Source organism: Thamnophis elegans, chromosome Z (genome assembly GCF_009769535.1).
Source record: "Thamnophis elegans isolate rThaEle1 chromosome Z, rThaEle1.pri, whole genome shotgun sequence".
NCBI classification, from domain to species: domain Eukaryota; kingdom Metazoa; phylum Chordata; class Lepidosauria; order Squamata; family Colubridae; genus Thamnophis; species Thamnophis elegans.
In genome coordinates, this window is record NC_045558.1 from 54,625,868 (window position 1) to 54,648,061 (window position 22,194).

Sequence of the window (22,194 nt, forward strand, 5' to 3'; positions counted from 1 at the left end):
CTAACAGATGCAGTGATGATGCTGGCAGTGCTAGAAGCTCTAAGGGTCTGAATGGGAAGGATCCTGACAAGACAGAGTGGCTATTTTGACATACACACTTACACATAATCAGATGATTCTTTATCTTTGACTTTGGATGGAGTAGCACTTTCTGGACTGAGCAGGTGCACAATTTAGCATGGAAAGCTGAAAATCAGAGTATTCTTGTAACAGCTGCACAAAGCACTTAAAGTAAATGGATATCATCATCACCATATTATTATTGTTAGTTATTAGTAGTATTATGCTCCCAAATCAGCCAAGTGGGAAGTCCCCAAAATTAGATATTCTTTATGATACTAACATTTCAAATCTTGAGGAAAATTTACATTCAAAATGTTTTCATAAACTATTAGTGAACTTTATACATTTATAAATTAAGACTTTTTTTTTTGGCAGCTACGGGACAATGTTATAACACCCAGAGATACAACAATGACTTTCACTTGCTTTGTATTTTTTGATATGTTTAATGCATTGAGTTCGAGATCTCAGGTATGTGTTCATCTGATTTGAAAATTTTATGTAATATTTTTTGAAAAATATAAGATACATAAATAATCAGTACTATGTTTAAGACCATAGTTAACTCACATTTCCATGCAGTTAATAGAAAAATGTTTTGTTATATTTAGTTTGCTAAGAATTTTGCTTTTAATTCACTATGGAATAAATAATTGCAATTTCTTTTTTTTAACTTCCAGACTAAATCTGTATTTGAAATTGGACTTTGCAGCAACAAGATGTTCTGTTATGCAGTTCTTGGGTCTATAATGGGTCAGCTGCTGGTAATCTATTTCCCTCCACTTCAGAAAGTTTTTCAGACAGAAAGTCTAAGCATAACAGGTAAGGGAACATAGCTAAGTTTGGTTTTCAGAATGAAATGTTTTAGTTTTAATGTGTTGTATTAGTAAGGCATCCAAACATGTATAAAACTGTATATAAAGCATCATATTTAGTATTAGAATCTTGTTTTTTATCCTTTTTAATTATATTTTTCCCATTTCTCTCCTACCGAATTTGTTCCCTGAAGTTATTTTTTTCTTTCCTCTTATACATTCAGCATTATAGGAATTAAAAGTGAGGGAACAGCTTTATCCATTCTTATATCTTCATGTCACAGTTTTTCTTTTATAATTTGTAGGAAGATTGCTCAGCTAAAAAATAGCAAATTATGATTTATTTTAAACTAGGATCTGAGGGATAGGAATGAATAAAGCATGCAAACTGAGGATTCTTGTATGGGAAACCAGGAGGTTATGATGTTCCTTCTGTTCTTTGGGCTGTTCAGCAATATGAGTTTGTGATAACTCATTAAAATTAGCTTGCTCTGAGAATAGCATTGATCTGTTCCTCTGACCACCTTGTTATTAGACTCAGGACATAGATATTTTGGGGGGAAACTGTTGAAATGATCATTAAATGTACATTAAAAATAATGTTGAGCTTTTCAGTAGTCCTAAAGAAAAAATTGTAATTCCTTCCAGGTTAAAACCCCAATGTTATATCAGTCCTTTAAGTTATTTTAAAAGTAGGCAATCTATAGCTTATTTCTTGTAATGGTGAATTGAAAAGCCATGTTTTCATTTATTTTTAGATTTGCAGTTTCTTCTGGGCCTTACCTCTTCCGTGTGTATAATATCAGAGATCATAAAGAAGGTTGAAAAAAGCAGGGAGAAGACCCAAAAGCATGGTAGTTCACAACACTTGGGATCATTTCTCGATGTATGATGCACATTGCATTCTTTACCTAACTAGAAACTGCTGTTTATGTACAAGGGAGAAACAATATAAAGGGCTTTTGACAAACCCTTCTCCCTGAAGGATAATAAACTTTGGTAAAATTAAAGACTGTTTAATTCTAAACTTCCAGATAGGGAGTAATAAATTATGCAATTTTGGTAATTTTTCCCCTCAAAGGTAATTTTACTTTCCAGATTGATGGAACTTTGTAATATGAGAAAGACTACTTTAAAAGGAAACCTATGTCAAGAGTTTGGCCCACCTTTTTTTCTTAACAGATGTATGTCTATAGAAATAAAAATTAGATGAAATATGTTTTATGGTAAAGGTGATGGGATTTGATTATGGAAATATTTGAGGTATTCCATTTATCTGGATTAGGGGTGGTGTCAAACTTGTGGCGATTCGTGACGTATCAGGACTTTTTTCCCCTTTGCTAAATCAGGCGTGGGTGTGGCCAGTGCGTGATGCATCTGGCCTGTGGGCCGCAAGTTTAACAACCCTGATCTAGACTGAATTATCTAGACTGAATTACAAGAGTGCCATTTTTCAGCTCCTGTATTTATTTCCATTATTCTGCATTGTGTACCATGGGTTTTTCTTTTTGTATCCCGATCCTTTTTTGCACAGGATGTAACTGTCAGATCACTGTCTTTTCTTTCTTTTTGTGACTGAAAAGTCTATATTGCAATTTTCAAGTAAATGTTTGCTTTCCTTAAAATATGTGATTGTATTTTATGTAGAACTGGATCACAAAATTGTTTTCACTTCCATGGTAGTCTAAATATTTTACTTAATCAAAGTTACTAACTCATGCTTTTCAGTGGTCCCCCTACTCTCCTATCTTTCAAATTAAAGATTTTCTAGGCCAAAATTTATCCATTCCACATTCTATTCTCACAGCATCCAATCAAATATCTTGGGAGGCCCCAATGTAGGACATAAACACCATAGTGTACTAACATCAGAGATGGGTTGCTCTTGATTCGGCCCGAATCAGGTGAACCTTAGTAGCGGCAGCGGGAGGCTCCACCACCTGCCCGCTTCTGCGCATGCGCACACATGAGCGCACCCAAACCGGTAGTAAAAAAAATGGCAACCCAACACTGACTCACATCAATGTTATTCAGTAGGTTTTACTCAGATATACTTCTTTTGATCACGGAGACAGATTTATTATCTGACTTTACAGAGACATAGTAAAGGACTATGAATGTAAACTTGAAGGGGGAATGCAAGAGGGTTACATAAACAGCAGCTTAGCCCCGAAAGAGAGAAGGTGAACAAGCAATTTAGGAATACCTTACTTTGATTTTTTTCTGTATAAAAAGGAGAGAAATTCTGTCCATAGCACAAGTTTGTTATTTTATCTTGCAAATAGAGTTCCACTAGTGCTTGTGGAGTTTGTTTCCTGATTAACTGCAAATGGCTGAGAGAAACTACTATTACTGTACATTTCCTTTTATTCAGCAGAGGAATTTTAAACCTCATAAATCTTTCCTGCACATCAGTCTTTTGATACTCAGATTTCTTATCTTTTTTTAAAAGCCTTTAAAAAGCAGACTTCTATATTTTATTTATTCATTTTTAATCTGTAAAATTCGGAAAACAAGTATCACTTGGATTTCTGAAAAGAGCTTTACTGCTAGTAGAGTAATGTAACAGAGTCTTGAGAGCCTGTCAAAATAATTCTTCAGATCAATGTATACTTAATGTGATTATGACAGAGTTGCTTTCAATCGCTTCCTCAATTTTCCCTACACTAGGCTAAGGTTTCTCTTTTGCAATGGTTTTGTTTTTTTCTCTATTTCTTCATTATCATATGCCATTGCAGCCTTGCAATTCAATAAGATTTACAAGATATGTAAAGCAAAAAAATCAAAATATCTATGGTATTACAACATAAATAAGGTAAATAATGTCCTTAAATGTATACACATGCAACAAAACAATAAAAAGATGGCACAATAGGTAAGCATCTTTGAAATATCTTTCAGAAAACATTTCCAAAGTAAGATTATTTTTTTAAATATCTTCTGAAAAATTATCCATTATTAGAAACAATACAGCGATTTTTCATGTTCCTTAATTACCAAACGAATAAATCCATTTTAATAGCATTACTTCTTTAATTCTTTTGAGAAATAACTTCTCAAACCCAAAGACAGATAAATATCAACAACCAGTCTGGAATAATGAGCTTTCAGTTCTCTATTGCCAGTGTTGCAAACCTGTTAGTACTACAGAAAGGTAGAGTGTCCACCATAGTGCTTTCTTGTGTATCTGGCAATTTATTAATAATTTTCTTATTCTTTTTCCTTTGGGATTTTGATTTCTTCTGAAAGAAACCTGGTGGTGTTGAATCTTTTACTATCTGTATCATGCTGCAATAAAGCTTGTAGATCTTTGGCGATGTACTGAGGAGGTTCTCTGGTGTGGAACTGGATTTAAGCTGTTGATATAACCTATGGACAAGGGTCCCATTATAAAGCCTGTCAAAAATGAAAAAGACAAGTGGTTTTCTATAGGAGAACTTGGAGCTAGGTGTTAAAAACCATACCAAATCAATGAAAGAAACGCCTTTTCAGATCTGTCTCGGAAATAAACTCCCTTGCATTAAGTTGAACTCATGGTGATACTATGGACTATCCCTGTAAAGTTTCATTTTATATAATAATATGGAAGTAGCTTACTACTGCTTTTTTCTGAGATGTTTCACACTTTTCAAATCAATCTTCCAGTTCTGGAATTTCCTATTGATGTTCTATTCCAGAATTAGCCAGGTTTGCTGGTTTTAGCTTTCCAAGATCTTTGAAGTTGCTGTGCCCTAATTGGATTTTATATAAACACTATAATTAAAACTTTGTTTGGGAAACCTTGTTTGAGAAAATGCTAGTGCATTCAGAAAGTATTCAGTATCCCCTTCACTTTTGTCAATTTTGTTATGCTGCAGCCTGATTCTACAGTGGCTGAAATTCATTTTTTTCTTCATTAATGTACACTCAGTATCCCATAATGACAAAGTGAAAACAGAATTTTAGAAATTATCCCAAATCAGTGAGTATTGAACATCCCTATTCAGCAGCATCAACCATTGAGAGAGGGGGAGTAGAGTGGCCTGTTTTTAGGTCAGGTTTCAAAAAAAGAGCTAAAGATATTATACATTTTACAATGAGACTTGTCTCCCAGACTTTTTAAAATTTATATGGGAAAATTCCATTACATCTAGGTAAGAAATAAGCACCTAAACATCTGCCTGTAATTGAAAAACTAAACCATGGCACCACAATGGGGTATGGGCCAACTATTTGAATTGAAGCAAACCATTGTGCTCCACATTTACTCTTGACATTCTGAAATTTTTAATGCAAATCTGTAAATAAGATATAGAAGCATGCTTGTATGTTGAATCTTGAACAGTTGCTTATAATAGCATTATATAATATTAGAAAGAAAATAGGTTGTTTAAAAATACTTTCATTATCATCGATTTCCCAAAAGCAAAACATGAACAATCTTTGAAAAAAGCTGAAATGCTACTAGCAATATATACAAATCAGAAAGTGATATTGTTGGCAAGTAGTAGTTCTAGCAAATGGAAGCAAATATTTATAGCTCAGGGTTGCACTGTAGAGTCATTGGTGCGCTCTGAGCTTATTTGCATTTTTGCTTGCAAACATTTCATTACCTTACATCAGGGAAACTGATGATGTTACTTAGTCAAGTAATGAAACATCTGCAAGCAAACAAACAACCAAGCTCAGAGAGCATCAAGGACCCCATAGTAGTTGAATACTGTATTTTTAATTCAATTATTTATACTGTTGTCTTCAAATTTGCTACTGAAAATATTTAACTTTACATAATAGCATTTTTGGTTTTGTGATCATAGAAAGAATTGCTGCTGCTAGAAGTTATTAATCAAATGCCCCCCACCTATCTGAAAAATACAGAAACAGTACAATGCCACAAATGTGCAATTACAACTATACTTTTGGAAAAAGTATGAATTACAACTATACTTTTGGAAAAAGTCAACTTCTGAATAACATTTTTATATGCACATTCTAATATTATATTGAAATTAGAGGAGCATCCTTTAGAATAAGCACCTATTAATGGGATGTTTTGGGAATACCTACCGTGTAAGATCTGGCTCAGGGAAAGGTCTACAAAGCAGCTGGTTGAGATACAATCCTGCTTGCAGGCAGCACTGCCATTGACAGAAAATGTGTGCAACATCTAATTCCAAATAATCTTTTGGGGATTTCTTTTCTTTCCATTTCAAGTACTGGTCATGTACAATTTTATTGACCTCAGCATGTGGTGTTTCAGGATCTAGATATAAAAGAAAAAAAAAACATTTCCTGAACACTGAATGGTTTTATTTTCATTGAATGCATACTATGTAAGAATGAATACCAACGTTTCTAAATTTTTAGAACCTCAAAATCATAGCCCTTCCTTATTTACTATCTTAAATTTGGATACCTCTCCTTATATTGGAATAGTGTTACAAAAACAAAGGAAGCTTGAAAAAGTTTTTTTTTTTTACTGCTAATATGTTTTACTGAAAAATACTTAGCCAATCCTTATTTTTATTTATGAACAGCTTCTATAACATCCTATAATTATCCTGTTTAAAATCCCTTCTCAAAACAGTTTTTCCCATGGAGGCTATGAAAAGAATCCTTTTGCTATACTATACTTACTATACCCAAGCTGTAGTTGCTTTACTTTAAATAATTGTATTTTTCTTTCCCCCTTAGTATTGATGATTTTTTCTTATCTACTACTACTTCTGTTAAGCAGACAACATGCACACAGATATTAATGTACACATGGACTAAGAACAATGATACAAAAATTAAATATGCATGTCCTCAACTCAATTGCAGATCAGATTTCATTTATGGGATATATCATCTCCCTTTTAAATTCACAAATTTATATCTTTTATGGTTATATCAAAAGTGTTTTGTTTGTTTGTTTTTTAAAAAAGCAACTGGACTGATTTTTGAGGAAAACCAAGACATTTTGCTTCCTATCCTGAAAGCTTCATCAGTTGTATTCCAGGATAGGAAACAAGATGTCTTGTTTTTCCTCAAAAATCAGTCCAGTTGCTTTTTCAAAATTAAAAAAAAAACATCACTTTTGATATAACTATAACTTAAATCTTCATAAACATCTCTTGTGGTTATTACTATTACTAGATGATCAGAATATACTAATTTCCACTACCCATCACTGATTTAGTCAATGAAGGCTATCGCGTAATGCTTCATGGTAAGACAGAGGACCAGGTTACCAGCCTTAGTAGTACTCCTATGATGTTTACACTTCTTTCCTAATATTAAAGATATAATACTGGTTATTTGTACTTCAGCCATTATTCTACAATTGCAACACAAGTTTTGTTTTTACAAGCATATTCTAGATAAATTAGACAAATTTACTGACTACCTACAAGCCAATATACCAGTGATGTCAAACTCATGTCGCCATGTCATTGACATGTGACATAATGTGACTATTTCCCCTTCACTAAACCAGGGGTGGGCATGGCCAGTACGTGATGCATCCAGCTGCAGGCTGCAAGTTTGACACCCCTACAATATACTGTTGTCCACATCCTACAAAGTGGAGGTATACTTTAGAATTCTAATGAGATGCATGATACAAACATCAAATTCTTCAGTATTCTTACATCAGCTTTAAATATTAGATGTTAAATTTCTACAATGATTTCCACATTTTTATTTGGAGAGTAAGTAAAAACATTTTTTTTTAGTCAGCTGGCTTCTAGCCTGCAATTCCTCACCATACCGTATGGGTTAATCATGTGAGACATATCAATGTTTCACATGATTAGCCTAGAATATTGGATATCCTGAAATAGGATTGGCTGATCTGGATCAGAAAGAAAATTCCTTCATGTTCCAGGGTGTAAACTGACCATGATTAAAAACAAAAACAGGAGCAGTAAATAGAATATTACTTAGAAGAGTAATTTATGATTTCTATAACAGTAACCACTAAGGAAAAGTTGGATTGGATATTTATAACGCTGAATGTTTTGCCCAACTTCCTATGAAGTATTTTAATATGAAGTTGCTTACATAATACAAAACTTCAACATGCATTTCACAATTTTACTTAAAATATATCAGATACCAACAAAAGTGAAACAAATGAACTATAGCCTTTGGCTAAAATAACTGGAAAAATTCATGTGTCAAATAAACCTGATCCTCTCTAAACCTACCTGGAATGTGCAACATCTTATCTAATTCACCAAATGTTACTCCAAGTAGTAAAGCCTTGATGTGCTGTAGTGTCACTTTGGGTTCTGAAAACTTGGTCCAGTAACAGGTTGCAGCCATAGGGAGTTGCAGCAAACAAGGAACTGGTTCAAGGACACAGGCTGATACTCCAAACGTCTCGAAAAAAAATAGAAGACGCTCTGCGATGGGTGCCTACAAATAAATGATAAAGCTTTCATAAAAAATACTGTTTCCTAAGTAATTTTAATTTTAAACTTATAATTTTATTCAGTAGATCTACAGTTCACAGTGAGGCTCTTTAGAGAAAAATTAATACTTAATTATGATTAGTTCTTCTACTTCGCCTGTTTTGGGGAGTTGAGAGAATTATTAATAATAAACATTCTGCCTTAGTAAATTACCCCCAATCTCTTTTCCCACACCAAATATTGTTATCTTTTATGTCATACATATCCCATAAGGACTCCTGCTGCATTGTTCAGTTATCAGCAAAAGATAAATGGAACTTCTGTATACATTTTGCAGTGTAGATATCAATCAAATTATTTTCAAAGTCACTGTTTCAATCTTCCCATTACTTCTTTTAAATGTAAAATGTAAAATGTAAATATACCTATTTCTCAGGACAATAAAAGACACAGAATAGATTCATTAGCATTTATGGAATGCTAGACTCCCATAAAATTTTGGTATAAAAAAAAATGGCAAAAACAACCTAGTACAAAAACTGTTAAAATATTTTTATTGAAAATATTCATTTCTGTAATTCCCCCAAAACAATTGTCTTTGTATACCCTATCTGCTGAACCACAATGAGTTAACTCTGTACTTCTGATTAAATGTACTGAGATCTACTTTAATAAAGCTTTAGTCTTTGATGTCCCACAAGATTTTTTTTCTTTTTTATTGCAAAATACTATCACTGATATCTCTTTATAAATTTTGTGACAGGAATTCCTTTGCAGTCAAGGTTTTGTAAGAAAACTATTTAGAGACATCAAGAAAAAGCTTTAATGGAAAGCCTTTCTCACAGGTTACTAGAAAATTGATTATATCATTTATTTAATATATCCATTAATTACAATACATGTCTCTTTTTATAAGTCAGTGACATAAATTTTTGCAAGAACATTCCAAATTTTATACTTAAGAAATGTTCTGCAACCATGGAAAATATTTTTTCCTAGCTTCTTTAATGTGGAATAAATTCTGAAAAGTTGTGTAATTTATATGAAAAGCATAAATGTATATTATTTTGCTAGCCATAGATTAAAAAAAGAATCAGAGTCCAGAGAACTGCTTGCTATCTCTTACAGCATTAAGCATCAACATCATTAAATATCAGCAGAATTGATCATGCTTTTCAATATGTATTTTCAGTTATAGAGGTCAAATCTAACTTTAAAAATGATTTCAAGTGATAGTTATTAATCTGCGCAGTATGTTTCATATGTGTTCTGTATTGGAAATGTTTAAGTATATAATTTTAATTATTTACCTCATTTAATGTAGCCAAAGCATACCGATTGTCTGGAAATTTCTGTGCCAATTCTGCTACACAAACAGATGATTTCTTGAGTGATTTTTGGAATCTATCAAATTCATAGAAGACAGGAGGAAATGAAGTTGGCTGTTTGTTCAAAGAGGGACTAAGGGAACTTGGTGAAATGTTCAACAATAACCAATAGATAACTTGTCTAATTGGCAGAGTTATGGAATGAGCACTATTTCTCTGCATATTCTCCACTTGAACAGGAAGGATGGTTCTTTTTAATATAAGAGCGTCACTAATAAATGGTGCTAGATGTCCTTTAATTAAGTGTGTTGCAACCCACTGTGGTAATTTTAATTTCTTCATTTCCTCAGATTCATACATACCACTCTGGAAAAAATCTTTGAGATTGACATTAGATGGTTCATATTCTTTCATGAAAGAAGAGAGAAGCTGTCGTATGTCGTCTTTTTCATGCTTTTTAAAATACTTCAATACATTTTCCATTGCCTCAGAAAGATCAGCAAAATGAGATAACCAGTTCAGCAGTCCCTGAATGTGGCCATGCTTTCTACTTTTCCGCCGGGATTTCTCTATAGGAAGGTTTAGTTTACTAAAGAATACTTCCATAGCTGGCAGATTTATGTAGTCATTGCCACTCATTACTGCAAAAAGAGGCAGCAGGGTTTTGTTCATATTGCTAAAATGTCTACAAAATCTTTGTAATGAGAAACACCGTGTTGGGATGTAGCATTCTTGTGAGTCTTTACATTTACAAAGATTTCTCCACTGAAAATAATTTAGAGGACAATAGCCTGATTGGAGGTCAAAAATGCAAAAATCACTATCTAAAGTTAACACAGGGCAACTCAAGTGATTGGCTAGAGATACAATATCCCTGTCTGCCTCTGCAAATGATTGTACAAAGGGCACTTGTAGTTCAGTTAGAATCTGCTTGAAGAGCTCTCTGACAAGCAAAGGCAATACACTTCCTCCACCACCACGAGAAAGTGAATGGGCTGCCTGGATCTTTTCCTCAGCTCGTTGCTTTAAAGTTGCAAGTTTTTTATTAGATGCATCATTACCTCCATCCAGCACAACATATGGCTGTATGTGGCACAGAGCCAATGACTGAAAAAACTGACGTATAATATCTGTAAAAGAATCATAATCTCCACCATACTGAATATCCAGATTTGAATCAAAATAAAGGTGATGATACAAATTATTTCCATCAATTATTACATCTGTGTTTCTCAGCTGCAGATCAACAAAGAATTCACTATGTTCCCCTACAAAACTTGTTAGGCCATGAATGCCCATTCTTATTAGCTGGAGTTCCCCTGTTAAAAGGAAAAGAAAAGAATCTTTCAAAGAAAAAGCACAAGAATGTGGAATTAATTTGGCAACATTAATTATTTGATACTGCAGTTAAAAGTATTTGAACCCGTGAAAAAGCAATTGAATTAGTGACTAAAATTCACATACATGGATGGATTTGTTGCTATAAGGATAAAGCCAACTGAAATTTATTAATTTGGGGAGTAACCTACTGGTCTTCAAAAAAAAAAAAAAAGTATAAATTTGTCCCCTTTTGAAATAAGGTCCCATCACATGTCTAATTACATCAAAATGAGCCCAACAGTGTCAGAGTCCTTTCTCCCCATTACCACAGCAAAAATGTTTTGGCAACCATCTTTATGGAAAATTTCATGAAGCTATTAGGAACTGGGCCTTCAGGCTAGAAATACAGATGCTTCCTCAAGCATGCTTAACAGTTTCTGGGCTCTTATATGCTTGTGGCAATCCCAGGATTTCTTGATTTCTCTAGTTAGTTTGATAAAAACAGGGTAAATGGCCCAAAAAGTGTTTAAAAAATCTCAATGTTTCATAATTTAAAATGTGCTTGTTAATTTTTTGCAAACACAAAAGAAAAATTCCATTGATATACTTTATACTTTACCATTAGAAACATCTATAACATTGGAATTTGAATATTGCAACATTTGAAATGATTCACTAGAAATACACATAAATGACATCTTAGGTTAGTGAAAAATCCCATTCACCATTTTACATATGACTAAAATCCCATTCTTCTTTAACAGATGTTTGGGTCTAACAGACACTCCTTCCCTTCATTAGATGTTAAACTGAAAGTTTATTGTATGTATCAATCACTAGAAAAAAATACTTAGATTTAAAGCTGGTACGAGTAATTTCCATGGTTTTTTATTCCAAAAGCAAAATATTAAGAATTACTTTGGGAAGCCAAACAATGTTGTCTACTGCCATGCTATAAATAGTTCCCATATTCTATTCTATAGCAAGGTTTAATAAATATAAACCCTTCACATCCCTCCTCTATTTATCCCACATTATTTCATAAATTACTTGGAACAGAAACCTGTCTACTTAGGCCAAGCAGGCAGTAGTCATATATGCGCTTGATGTTAAACTATAATGAAGGAGAAAAGTAATACAGTCAGTCCACAATTTAATGACTGTTAGATTATCTGCAACACTGCAGATTTTTTTTACTACTGAATTTTTACTTAAGGATGTATCCATCCCCATCCTTGGAAAAAAATAACCTATAGCAATCTCAAGGGAGCATCATCCAAAAGGAACTCTGGTGGAAAAGTGATTGAGGCCATTTAAAAGGGAAGTGGGGAAGAATGCTGCCTTACATTGTGAGACAATTTGGTCTAGTAGTTAAGGCACCAGATGAGAAAACAAAATAATGACTTCAAGACCCATCTTAGCCATGAAAGCCAGCTGAGTGATGCTGGCTTAATCATTCTCTCTCAGCCCAATTCACCTCACAGAGTTGTTGAGAGCAAAATAAAAGGAGGAAAATGTGTTGGATGTTTGCCATCTTGAGTTATGTGTAAAAATAACAAAGGTAGAATATAAACGAATAAAATTCAGCAGCTACATATAAACTAATCACAAACTTCCCGCCTTTCTAAAATCTAGTTGATTCCAACACCACTCATGTTTTGTCAAGGGTAGTTTCAGAAAAAGCATTTTGTTTAAATCATGATCTAATTTCCAAATGACTAAAAACACCATTCCCTAAGAAGTTGCCAGCACATCAAAACTTATTACAGATTACAATTCTTAAAATAAATGCAACCTGTTGGTAAATCAGTGTTGTGAGCTTTTTTTTTTCAAGGAACTGAAATATGTGTGTCTGTATGTCTGGGCTACATGAATGGATATAGTCAACCAAACCCTGAATGAACGCTGTTAACCCTTAGCTTTCTGTCTTGTGGGCCTGTTTTGAAACAGACCGGTGAATGGGGGTTGAAAACAAAAGTGGAAATCAAAATTATCCTTACATCTGAATAAGTCATCAGCTTAACACTAAAAATTAAACCCCTCCTTTAGATAAGCCATAGCTTTTTGTGCGGATTCTCTTGTATTTTTACAGTACAGCTCCATAACGGAGTGAAGTTTTGCAGATTGTTTTCTTTGGCATGAACTTGAAATTCTGTTGAATTTCCAGTTGCCCAGCACGTTTTCAAGCAAAGAAAATCTTGCAATTCTGTTCCCAGCAACATCGGAAACATTCCGCCGGACCCATGTTTCTAATTTAACGTTTTGATCCAGTACACATATTGGGCGCCGGATTACCGAACACTTTAATTCTAAAGACGCCGAGAGGCGAACATCTGATGACCGTGGTGGGCGGAGCCACCTCTAACCTCTTGGACAACGTACCTCCGCGCAAACAATTCTTGAACTCTCGCCTTTTACAATGGAGCGGCAAATAAGGCGGCCCACGGTATTACGTCATCGCCAATCTGTACAGTACCGTGTGTTGAGAAAGATGTGTGAATTTTAATTCCCAGAATTCCTCAGCCAGGAAACGGAAGCATAGCTGCTCCCACCACAGCGCGCCTTCGCCTAGCAACAAAACCCAAACACTGAGGAAGCGGAAGAAGGCGAACATTATTGGAAGAAGAGAACAAGGCAGGTGTTGTTTGTGGGGAATGGGAGAGGGAGGCTACGCGAAGGATATAATCCTAACGTCCCCCTCACTATGGTATGGTACTGCTGGCAAAGTAAATGAATTTACTTTGAATCCCATATTTTTCCGACCTGCTTATCGCAAAGTGTTTTTATTTGATATTTAGATATGTAGTGATTCTCGAGGATCCTAAATCATCCCGAATTTTGTTTGTTTGTTGAACAGTTCCCTCGTCCATGGAGTTTTATTGGCGGTACAGATAATTCTCTTTCATTAGGATCCTCTGTCTGTGCCTGCTAGTATAAATGATACTGTAATTTTAACAGAAGCAGCATAAAAAAGCAATGAAAATAATGGAAAGATTACAGAAGGAGATTGATATTGTTTGTTTTCTCCTGTCAGGTAACAAGTACAGCATTTAGATAAGCAGGATCAGACTTTTACTGCTTCAATGGGAGACCATTAGGAAAATCCATGGCTAAATGGGAAATAGAAAAGATTTCTGAAAGAAGGTCCAGGTAAACCTCTTCTATATAATTGCCAAGAAAACTACATGGATATATCCATATAGTCACTGGTAGTTGAGCAAACAAGCCATCATAAAGACCCTGCTTTTTTAAAATAAAAATTCTTTGAATGAACAAGGCCATTCTTGGGGCACCAGTAAAAAACTATGAAATAATTATTCTCTTTGATAGATTTATGCAGTAATAAGATGAAAGACGCTTTGGCAAAAGATAGGAAGGGTACCAATGATGATCCCAAATGAAGGAAATACAGATTACCAATGATATCTGACAAACAATGCTAAGCAGATCTTCCAGAAACATTATGCCTTAATACATTCCTCTCTATTTAGTGAGCAGATTTGAATAAATTTCTGTGTCTTAATATAACTGCAGATAACATATTCTTTATCCCAGCACCTTACCTTGTGTGCCTGATATTTGTGTATTACCCACTTGATAAAATAATTATAATCCTATTGAAAAAGTAAATATTGAATTGTATGGTTTCATCTCTGTAACAGGTGATTTTGGCAATATAGCCACAGTAAGACTTCAAAATCCTACATCAGGCAATAATCAGATAAATCATCAAGAATAGCTTGGACTACTTTTACTAGTTTAGCAGCATTGAAAAGAAGTGAGAGGCATGGAGCAAGACCTGGCTTCTGCAGCTTCCAAGCCGGGGCAGAGAGGCAGCGAATGGCGAACAGCTCACCCCTGGGGATGAATAAGACACTTCACTGCAGAAACTGCCCCACGCCAGCCCAGGCTTCCTAAATCTCTCGCTCCCCAGATCATCTGCCTCGCAAAGAAAGCCCAACCTGACGCAAACTCTGCCTCCAGCCACCTCTTCATCCTGATGAAACTACTCTTTGAAAGGATTATCTGCAGGTGGGGGGAGAGATTTCCTGCACATTGGCGTCGTCGTCTCCTCACAGGGCTTCTCCCGATGTCCCAGGTGCAAAGCAACATCTCGTGAAGGAAGGCATGGAAATCATAAAACTGGGATGTCGGAAGAAGCCCTGCCAAAAGACACCACTGTTGATGTGCAAGAAATCTCCCCCCCCCCCCACCACCTTCAGATAGTCTTGTGGACTGGCCGGAGAGGGAGCGCCTTCAATGAACTCCACTCTTTGTCTGTGTCTTTGCAGGTGACAGCGTCGACAGTGTCTCCTCTCAGGGTTCCTTCCTCCTCTCTGGTCTTATTCTCAAATATTTTCAAGCAAACACAGCCAGGAGAGGGAAGTATCTCTTCCCTCTCCCTCACCAAACTTTGTGTGTAGGCATAACATTTCACAAAGCTACTGGCTCCCTTGCTTTGTGTTTTTTATACACATACCGACATACCCCGTGACCCGTCAAAACTGCGCCCGACTAAACCGCGTTGCTGACGTCATCAACAGGTCAACAACAGCCAGCGCGGAGAAAGAAGGGCGCTTTAAATAGCGCTTTGAAAGCAACCCGATTCAACTTAAGGTAAGGGTTAGCTTTAGGGTTAGCTTTAGGGTTAGCTTTAAGGTTAGGTTAAGGGTTAGGGTTAGGGTTAGGTTTAGGGTTACGTTAAGGGTTAGGATTAGGTTTAGGGTTAGGTTAAGGGTTAGGTTTAGGGTTAGGTTTAGGGTTAGGTTAAGGGCTAGGTTTAGGGTTAAGTTTAGGATTAGGTTTAGGGGAGTTAGGTTTAGATTTAGGGGTTAATTTTAGGTTTAGGGTTTACAGCCTGCTTCTGTCTCCGCGCTGTTGTCGCCCTGTTGATGATGTCAGCGACACGGTTTAGTCGGGCGCGGTTTAGTCGGTGAACCGACATACCCATTCTACCTGGGGATGCCGTTTCCCCCTCCCAAGATTCCATTTGCAAGGAAAGAAGAATGCTGGGGTGTCACTGGACTTTCCCCCCGCCCTGGCTCCTCTCAGCCTCAACTTCGCTCCTGAAACCCTGTGGGCCACTTCTCTGCCAGAGCTTGGTTCTGGGAGAGACCCTTGGCGCGCTCCTCAGGCGCAGCCACTTCTGCAGCAGGAGATTCAAGCCAGCCCTCCGAAGGGTACTGTAGAAGCAGCTGTCCAAAAAAACCTTACCCTTATTTTGTCCCGATCCATGTGACTCACTGGGCCATGTGGGTCGGGACGAAATAATGATTAAAAAATTGTGGATACCTGCTGCTAAAGTACCCTTCGGAAGGCTGGTGCGAGGCGCATGGAGTGCATCGCTTGGCCTCCTCCTGCTTTTATGGCTGCAATCGATGGCAAAAGCTCCCACACTTGCTGAAGGCCGCAGCCTGAGTAGCACCCGCAAATCAGCTGTTTTGGAGCTGCTCAGCTTATCCGATTAAGGAGCCGAGAAGCACTGAGGTGACTGGGGAAGGGAAGGGCTTCCTCCTGTGCTGGCCATGCCACCCTTTCACTAGGGTTTATTTTTGGGGGAGGGCATATATTTACGCACACCTCAAAAATTAGGCCTGGTCTTATTATAGGACATGTTGTATTTATGGGGAAACACATTATTAGTGTATCAATGCAGTCTTAGAATTATTGGAAGCATGTCATTTTCATTGTTAGGGTCTAAAAACAAGCAGGAAGACCGGAATATTTATCTAATTGATGTATTTAGTTGATTTATATAGCCATTCTACTGAGCACATAATTCAGATTAGTATATGTAATCGATAAAAATACACCATAAAACAATATAAAAATAACATATAAACAATTAAATGCTGAAAAACAACTCATCCAACAATTAACATCATTCCAAAACTCAAGGCTTGAGAAAAATATGTAGATCTTTATGCCTTCTGAAGTCAGGCAGAGTCTTGGCTGAATCTTAGCAAGAATATTGTTTAAAGTTAAGGACCAGAAACTGAAGGCAAGCTTCCCAATCATACTAGGAAGACATTGAGGGAGAAACAGGACCTTTAATTACGTATTGCAGAATTTATATTTGGTAAAGTTAATGTATTAATAACATTTTTAAAGTGGGAATATTGACTATTCATGAATTGTCACGGAGCTAAAAAAATGAGATTGTGGAAAAATAATGATGCATTCCATATTCATTGTAGAGATGCACTTTGCCTATATATCAGTGAACTGAATCAGTGAATTTATTTATCTTAAAGAACTAGTTTATTTCATTGCAGTGACTTGGGTATGCAAATATTAAAATTATCATAAATTTATATCAAAACCCCAAAATAAAACCACATCACCAACAGAGCTCACCCAAACGCCTATTTCAAAAGCCGGACCAAGAATATATTTCACCAAACAGGGAAGCCTATTAACAGATTAACAGAGTTGGAAGGGACCTTGTATGTCATCTTGTCCAAACCCCCGCCCAAAGAGGAGACCCTACACCATTTCTGACAAATTTCAGTCCAGTCTCTTCTTGAAAGCTTCCAATGAATCCCTCGTTCATTTTCCATCCATTATTCCTTGTCTAGCCTTCAGGTGCTTTGGAAAATAGCTTGATCCCCTTTTCTCTGTGGCAGCCCCTCAAATATTGGAACACTGCTATCATGTCTCCCCTGGTCATTGTCTTTGCTAGACTAGCCATGCCCAAGTCCTGTAACAGTTCATCATATGTTTTAGCCTCCAATCCCCTAATCATCTTGGTTGCTTTTCTCTGCATTCTTTCTAGAGTCTCAACATCTTTTTATAGTATAGTGATCAAAACTGGATGCAGTATTCTAAGTGTGGTCTTACTAAGGCTTTATAGAGTGGTATTAGTACCTCACTTTATCTTGATTGTATCTCTTTGTTAATACAATTTAGGATTGTATTGGCTTTTTTGGCTGCAGCTGCACACTGTTAACTCATATTTAATTGATTGTCCACTAAGACTCCAAGATCCCCCTCACAGTAACTGCTATTAAACTTGGTTTCACCCAGTCTACATGTGTAGTTTTGGTTTTTCTTGCCTACGTGTAAGACTTTACTTTTCTCTACATTGAATTTCATTTTGTGTTCAAGTCTGCCAAGATCCATCTGGATCTTGAGTCTATCATATAGAATGTTGGCTATTTCTTGCCAGCTTAATATCATCCCCAAATTTGGTAAGTTCCCTTTCTATTTCCTCATCTAAGTCGTTTATGAAGATATTGAAGCGTACTGGGCCTAAGACGGAATCTTGCGTGGCCCGACAAAACCGCACTCGTCAAAATAGCGGCGACAAAACCGCGTCGCTAAAGCCGCGACGTCATCACCGCGACGTCATCACCGCGGCAACAACAGCGCGGTGACAGAAGGGCTCTTTAAAACAGCGCGGCGGCAGAAAGCCGATTTAAATTAAGGTAAGGGTTAGGATTAGGTTTAGGGGTTTGGTTTAGGGTTAGGGTTAGGGTGCTGAGTGCTTCGGAAGGCGCGGATTTGCCCTCCACGGTTATGTCGTTGCGCTAGGGTCGCCTTTTTCCTTAGCGCTTCAGACGGCACGGATTTGCCCTCCGCGCTTATGTTGGCGCGGATAAGGGCTTCGCGGTTTTGTCGGTGAACCGGAATCTTGTGGTATCCCACTGCTTACTTTCCTTCATGGAGATGTAGTGCCATTAAGGACTACTCGTTGAGTACAGTTTATCAGCCAATATTATGTAAGATTTTTAATGGGATTATAGATAATTGCTGAAAATGAAAAGTAGGTCATATAGACAGATAAAATTTAAAAAGATAAGAGAGGTATAGTACAAAAAATTCATCAATAGATGTGGCATGAGCCATATCTCTAAGAAATAAATAAAAATAAAGGAATTAAGCAATATATAATATAAATGTGATGGAGTTGTTTATGGTTCATTGTGTTATGCCCATCATAGCAATTGATAAACTATGGTTCTGATAATTTGGGCTAGTATGTTCAAATACAGCTAGTGATATACTTTGTTGTAGCAGTGAAGGTTGAGTATAAGAGAAAATTGCTTCTACAAGATCTTCTACTGCACTAGTGTTACAATAATATAATGGAAAATAAGTAAGTTAAACCTATTCTTAAGTATCTTATAAATTTCAGTATATTGAATATTCTTTTTCCTTATAAATTTCAGTATATTGAGTATTCTTTTTTCTCTTGCAGGTGATTAATCCTTCATGATCAAGGTATTATAAATTTTGTAGTTTCAGTATTAATTATTGAGCTACCTTGATTCTATGGAGTAATGCTGAAATTCCAGGAAGCGGTTAAGCATGGTACATCATTTACACCTATTTTTATCCACTCAAAAGCACTAATTGCAGGAAGATACAATATTTATCAAAAACTTGGACATGGAAGTTTTGGAACCGTTTATCTGGTTTCTGACAAGAAAGCAAAAGAGGAAGAACAGTTGTAAGTGTTGTATAAAATGAATTGACTTAAAACTGCAAATATGCATTTTTGTTTAAATATTGCCTTCTGAGAAAATGGTAGAATGGAATAATATTTATTTATAAACAACATTTAGTCAATTTTCACAGGTATTAAGTGTTTGCAGCCATACAGATAAAACTGGTACTGTCTTAAATACATCTTGTTAAAAATAACCTAGCTTGCTTCAAAATAGTTATGTCATGATAAGGACATATATGATTCTAGCATTATACATATTTTGCATATGTTCTTCTGTAATATGTTCCTTTTATTCATAATTCATTCATTTTTAAAAGATTCAGCTTGATCTTTACTGAACTAGTGCATAGTAGCTTACCAGTGCAGTTTTCTGCTAATAAACTCTGAGGAGCTGCTGTGCCTCCTTAGCAACTACTGCATCCCCAATAACTTATTTATGCTTATTTTGAAACAAACATAACAACTTTCATTTATGTATCTATTTTCTGAGATTGTGGTGTGTAACCCAGAAAGAGATCTTAAGGTCAAAGTGACTAGTGTGATGAAAATGTCAATTGTGTTTTTACTAAATACAACAGCCCCCAATCTTTTGGACACCAGGGACGTACGTGTGTGTGTATGGTTTCAAATGCTACCTACATCCCCCATGCGTAGATGAAGCTTGCGCTGAGCAGTTCCTAAGAGGCTGTGGGCTGGTACTGCTCTGTGCCAGTGGTTGGAGACACTTGACTAGAAAACTAAATTCTCTCTTAGAAATAAAGGTAGTCCTCAACTTACAATAGTTTATTTAGTGATAGTTCAAAGTTACAACATCACTAAAAAGTGACCTATGACTGTTTTTCACACTTATGACCATTGCAGCATCCCCATTGTCACATGATCAAAATTCAGATGCTTGGCAACTGACTCATATTTATGATGATTGCACTGTGTTTGGGATCATGTGATCACCATTTGCTATCTTCTGACAAGCAAAGTCAATGGGGAAACCAGTTTCATTTAACAATCGTTTTAATAATTTACCAACTGCAGTGATTCACTTAACAATTGTGGCAAGAAAAGTCATAAAATGGGTAAAACTTAACAAATGTTTCACTTAGCATCAGAAATTTTGGGCTCAATTATAATCGTAAGTTGAGGACTGGCTATATTTAGAAAAAAAGATAAAAATAAATTTCCAGATCTTGTGCTTTTATCTAAATCTATTATGTATGCTTCTCTTAGAATGCCATATATTCTTCCAATTGATACAGTTCATTAATGATATTGTAAAGTTGGAAAAGTTTGAAAAAAATACAACAAAGTTTATTGCTAAATTGGTTCAATTTTCTTATGGAGGTACAGTCTATATAGTTACATTAAAAAACAGTATGCAAGAATAGAGATATTTATAAAATTAGACATGGTTTATATAAAGTGTTCTGCTTCATTAAAAAAAAATATAAGTGCACAATGAAACTGAACAAGAGACACAGAAATTTGAAGAATGGACTTCCTTAACAACATGACCTGATACATTCATTTTCTATTGTATATTTTAATTTTAAATTTTACAGCTAATTTTCTTCATGCATCTAAAAGAGCTAGTTTGGTGTAGGAGTTAAGGCATCAAGCTAAAAACTGAGGAATTCTGGAGTTCTAGTATCTCCTTAGATACAAGGCCAGCTGGGTGACCATTGGCCAATCTCAGTCTCTCTCAGTCCAAAAAGAAGGCAATGGCAAACCAAATCTGAAAACATTCAATCTAGACAGTCACTGATCTGAAATAGTATAGGTTCTCCTTTTTGAGCAAGGGCCTCGACTAGAATACCTCCAAGATCTCTTCCAGTTCATTCATTCTAACATTGCCAAGAAAACTACAGATTGTAGTCCATGCAATTGCCAAAAATCAACATTAACTTAGGTAAACACTTTTCTGCTTATAGAAACTTGCAGTTTAGCACTCTACCATTTGATGGAGCCAATGCTCTGTACAATAGTAAAGTTGACATTTCTAAGGTGGCACAGCAGTTTTTAGCAAAAGTGTTCAATCTTTTTAATATTCAAATTACTCTTTTTTACAGTTGGACTAAATTACATTGAGGGAAGGAAAAGCTACAGTGATATTTCTGTTTGAATATTAAATGCTTCAGAAAATCTTAACTAATATTTATTTTTGAATTTAAGAAAATATTGTGTCATTTAGCAAAACTGGTAAAAAGCTAGGAATTGTCACATGTTGCTGAAAACCCTGTTATTTTAGCTCAAGAATCATTTTGCTAAAACATTCCAACTATTGTTTTCAGGAATGCCTCTTCTTTTATGACAATCATTAAAAATACATCTAAAATTGTTTTTCTATATTGTAATATTGATATAAAATTTACATGGTGCTGCATGTATGCTATTTCAGCTCATATTAGATCTCAGAATATGATGGCTGTGTCATGTACAGGTAGTCCTCAACTTACAACTACAACTGAGCCCAACATTTATGTTGTTAAGTGATAAATTTGTTAGGTGAGTTTGCTCCATTTTACAACTTTTTTTTGCCATATTTGTTAAGTGAATCACTGCAGTTCTTAAATTAGTAACATGGTTGTTAAGTGAATCTTGTTTCTTTGCTGGTCAGAAGATCACAAGAGGGGATCACATGACTCTGGGACACTGCAACTGTCATAAATGTGAGTCAGTTGTCAAACATCTGAATGTAAATCACGTTACTATAGGTATGTTGCAACCATTATGACAAGTGTGAAAAATGGTCATAAGACATGTCTATGGAGGTTCTCAGTCATCCAGGTCCTGATTGTCCCATAGGTGATTTTTTCAAGAGGCAACTGGACTTTCTGATTTTTCTT

General features: G+C 35.7%; 3 protein-coding genes across 9 annotated transcripts in view; 2 read left to right on the forward strand and 1 right to left on the reverse strand.

Moving 5' to 3' along the window:
• The window catches only part of ATP2C1 (ATPase secretory pathway Ca2+ transporting 1), an 87,269-nt gene extending 84,766 nt beyond the window's left edge, over positions 1 to 2,503 (forward strand). For all 7 annotated transcript variants that reach the window (XM_032237090.1, XM_032237091.1, XM_032237094.1 and 4 more), the window contains 3 exons: positions 439 to 534; positions 744 to 885; positions 1,637 to 2,503. In XM_032237090.1, the coding sequence (XP_032092981.1) occupies positions 439 to 534; positions 744 to 885; positions 1,637 to 1,770 (372 nt within the window). In that variant the 3' untranslated portion in view covers positions 1,771 to 2,503. The remainder of the gene's footprint in view (positions 1 to 438; positions 535 to 743; positions 886 to 1,636) is intronic.
• Positions 2,108 to 13,487, reverse strand: ASTE1 (asteroid homolog 1). Its single transcript, XM_032237099.1, has 5 exons — positions 13,285 to 13,487; positions 9,565 to 10,901; positions 8,048 to 8,258; positions 5,925 to 6,120; positions 2,108 to 4,274 (listed from the first exon to the last, which is right to left on the reverse strand). Exons 2-5 carry the CDS (start codon positions 10,879 to 10,881, stop codon positions 3,986 to 3,988), a joined length of 2,013 nt encoding a protein of 670 aa, XP_032092990.1. The 5' UTR covers positions 10,882 to 10,901; positions 13,285 to 13,487; the 3' UTR covers positions 2,108 to 3,985.
• Positions 13,488 to 13,942: 455 nt separating this feature from the next.
• The window catches only part of NEK11 (NIMA related kinase 11), a 195,729-nt gene continuing 187,477 nt past the window's right edge, over positions 13,943 to 22,194 (forward strand). Inside the window, exons 1-2 of the mRNA XM_032237973.1 lie at positions 13,943 to 14,052; positions 19,103 to 19,354. Of these exons, the coding sequence (XP_032093864.1) occupies positions 19,185 to 19,354 (170 nt within the window). The 5' untranslated portion in view covers positions 13,943 to 14,052; positions 19,103 to 19,184. The remainder of the gene's footprint in view (positions 14,053 to 19,102; positions 19,355 to 22,194) is intronic.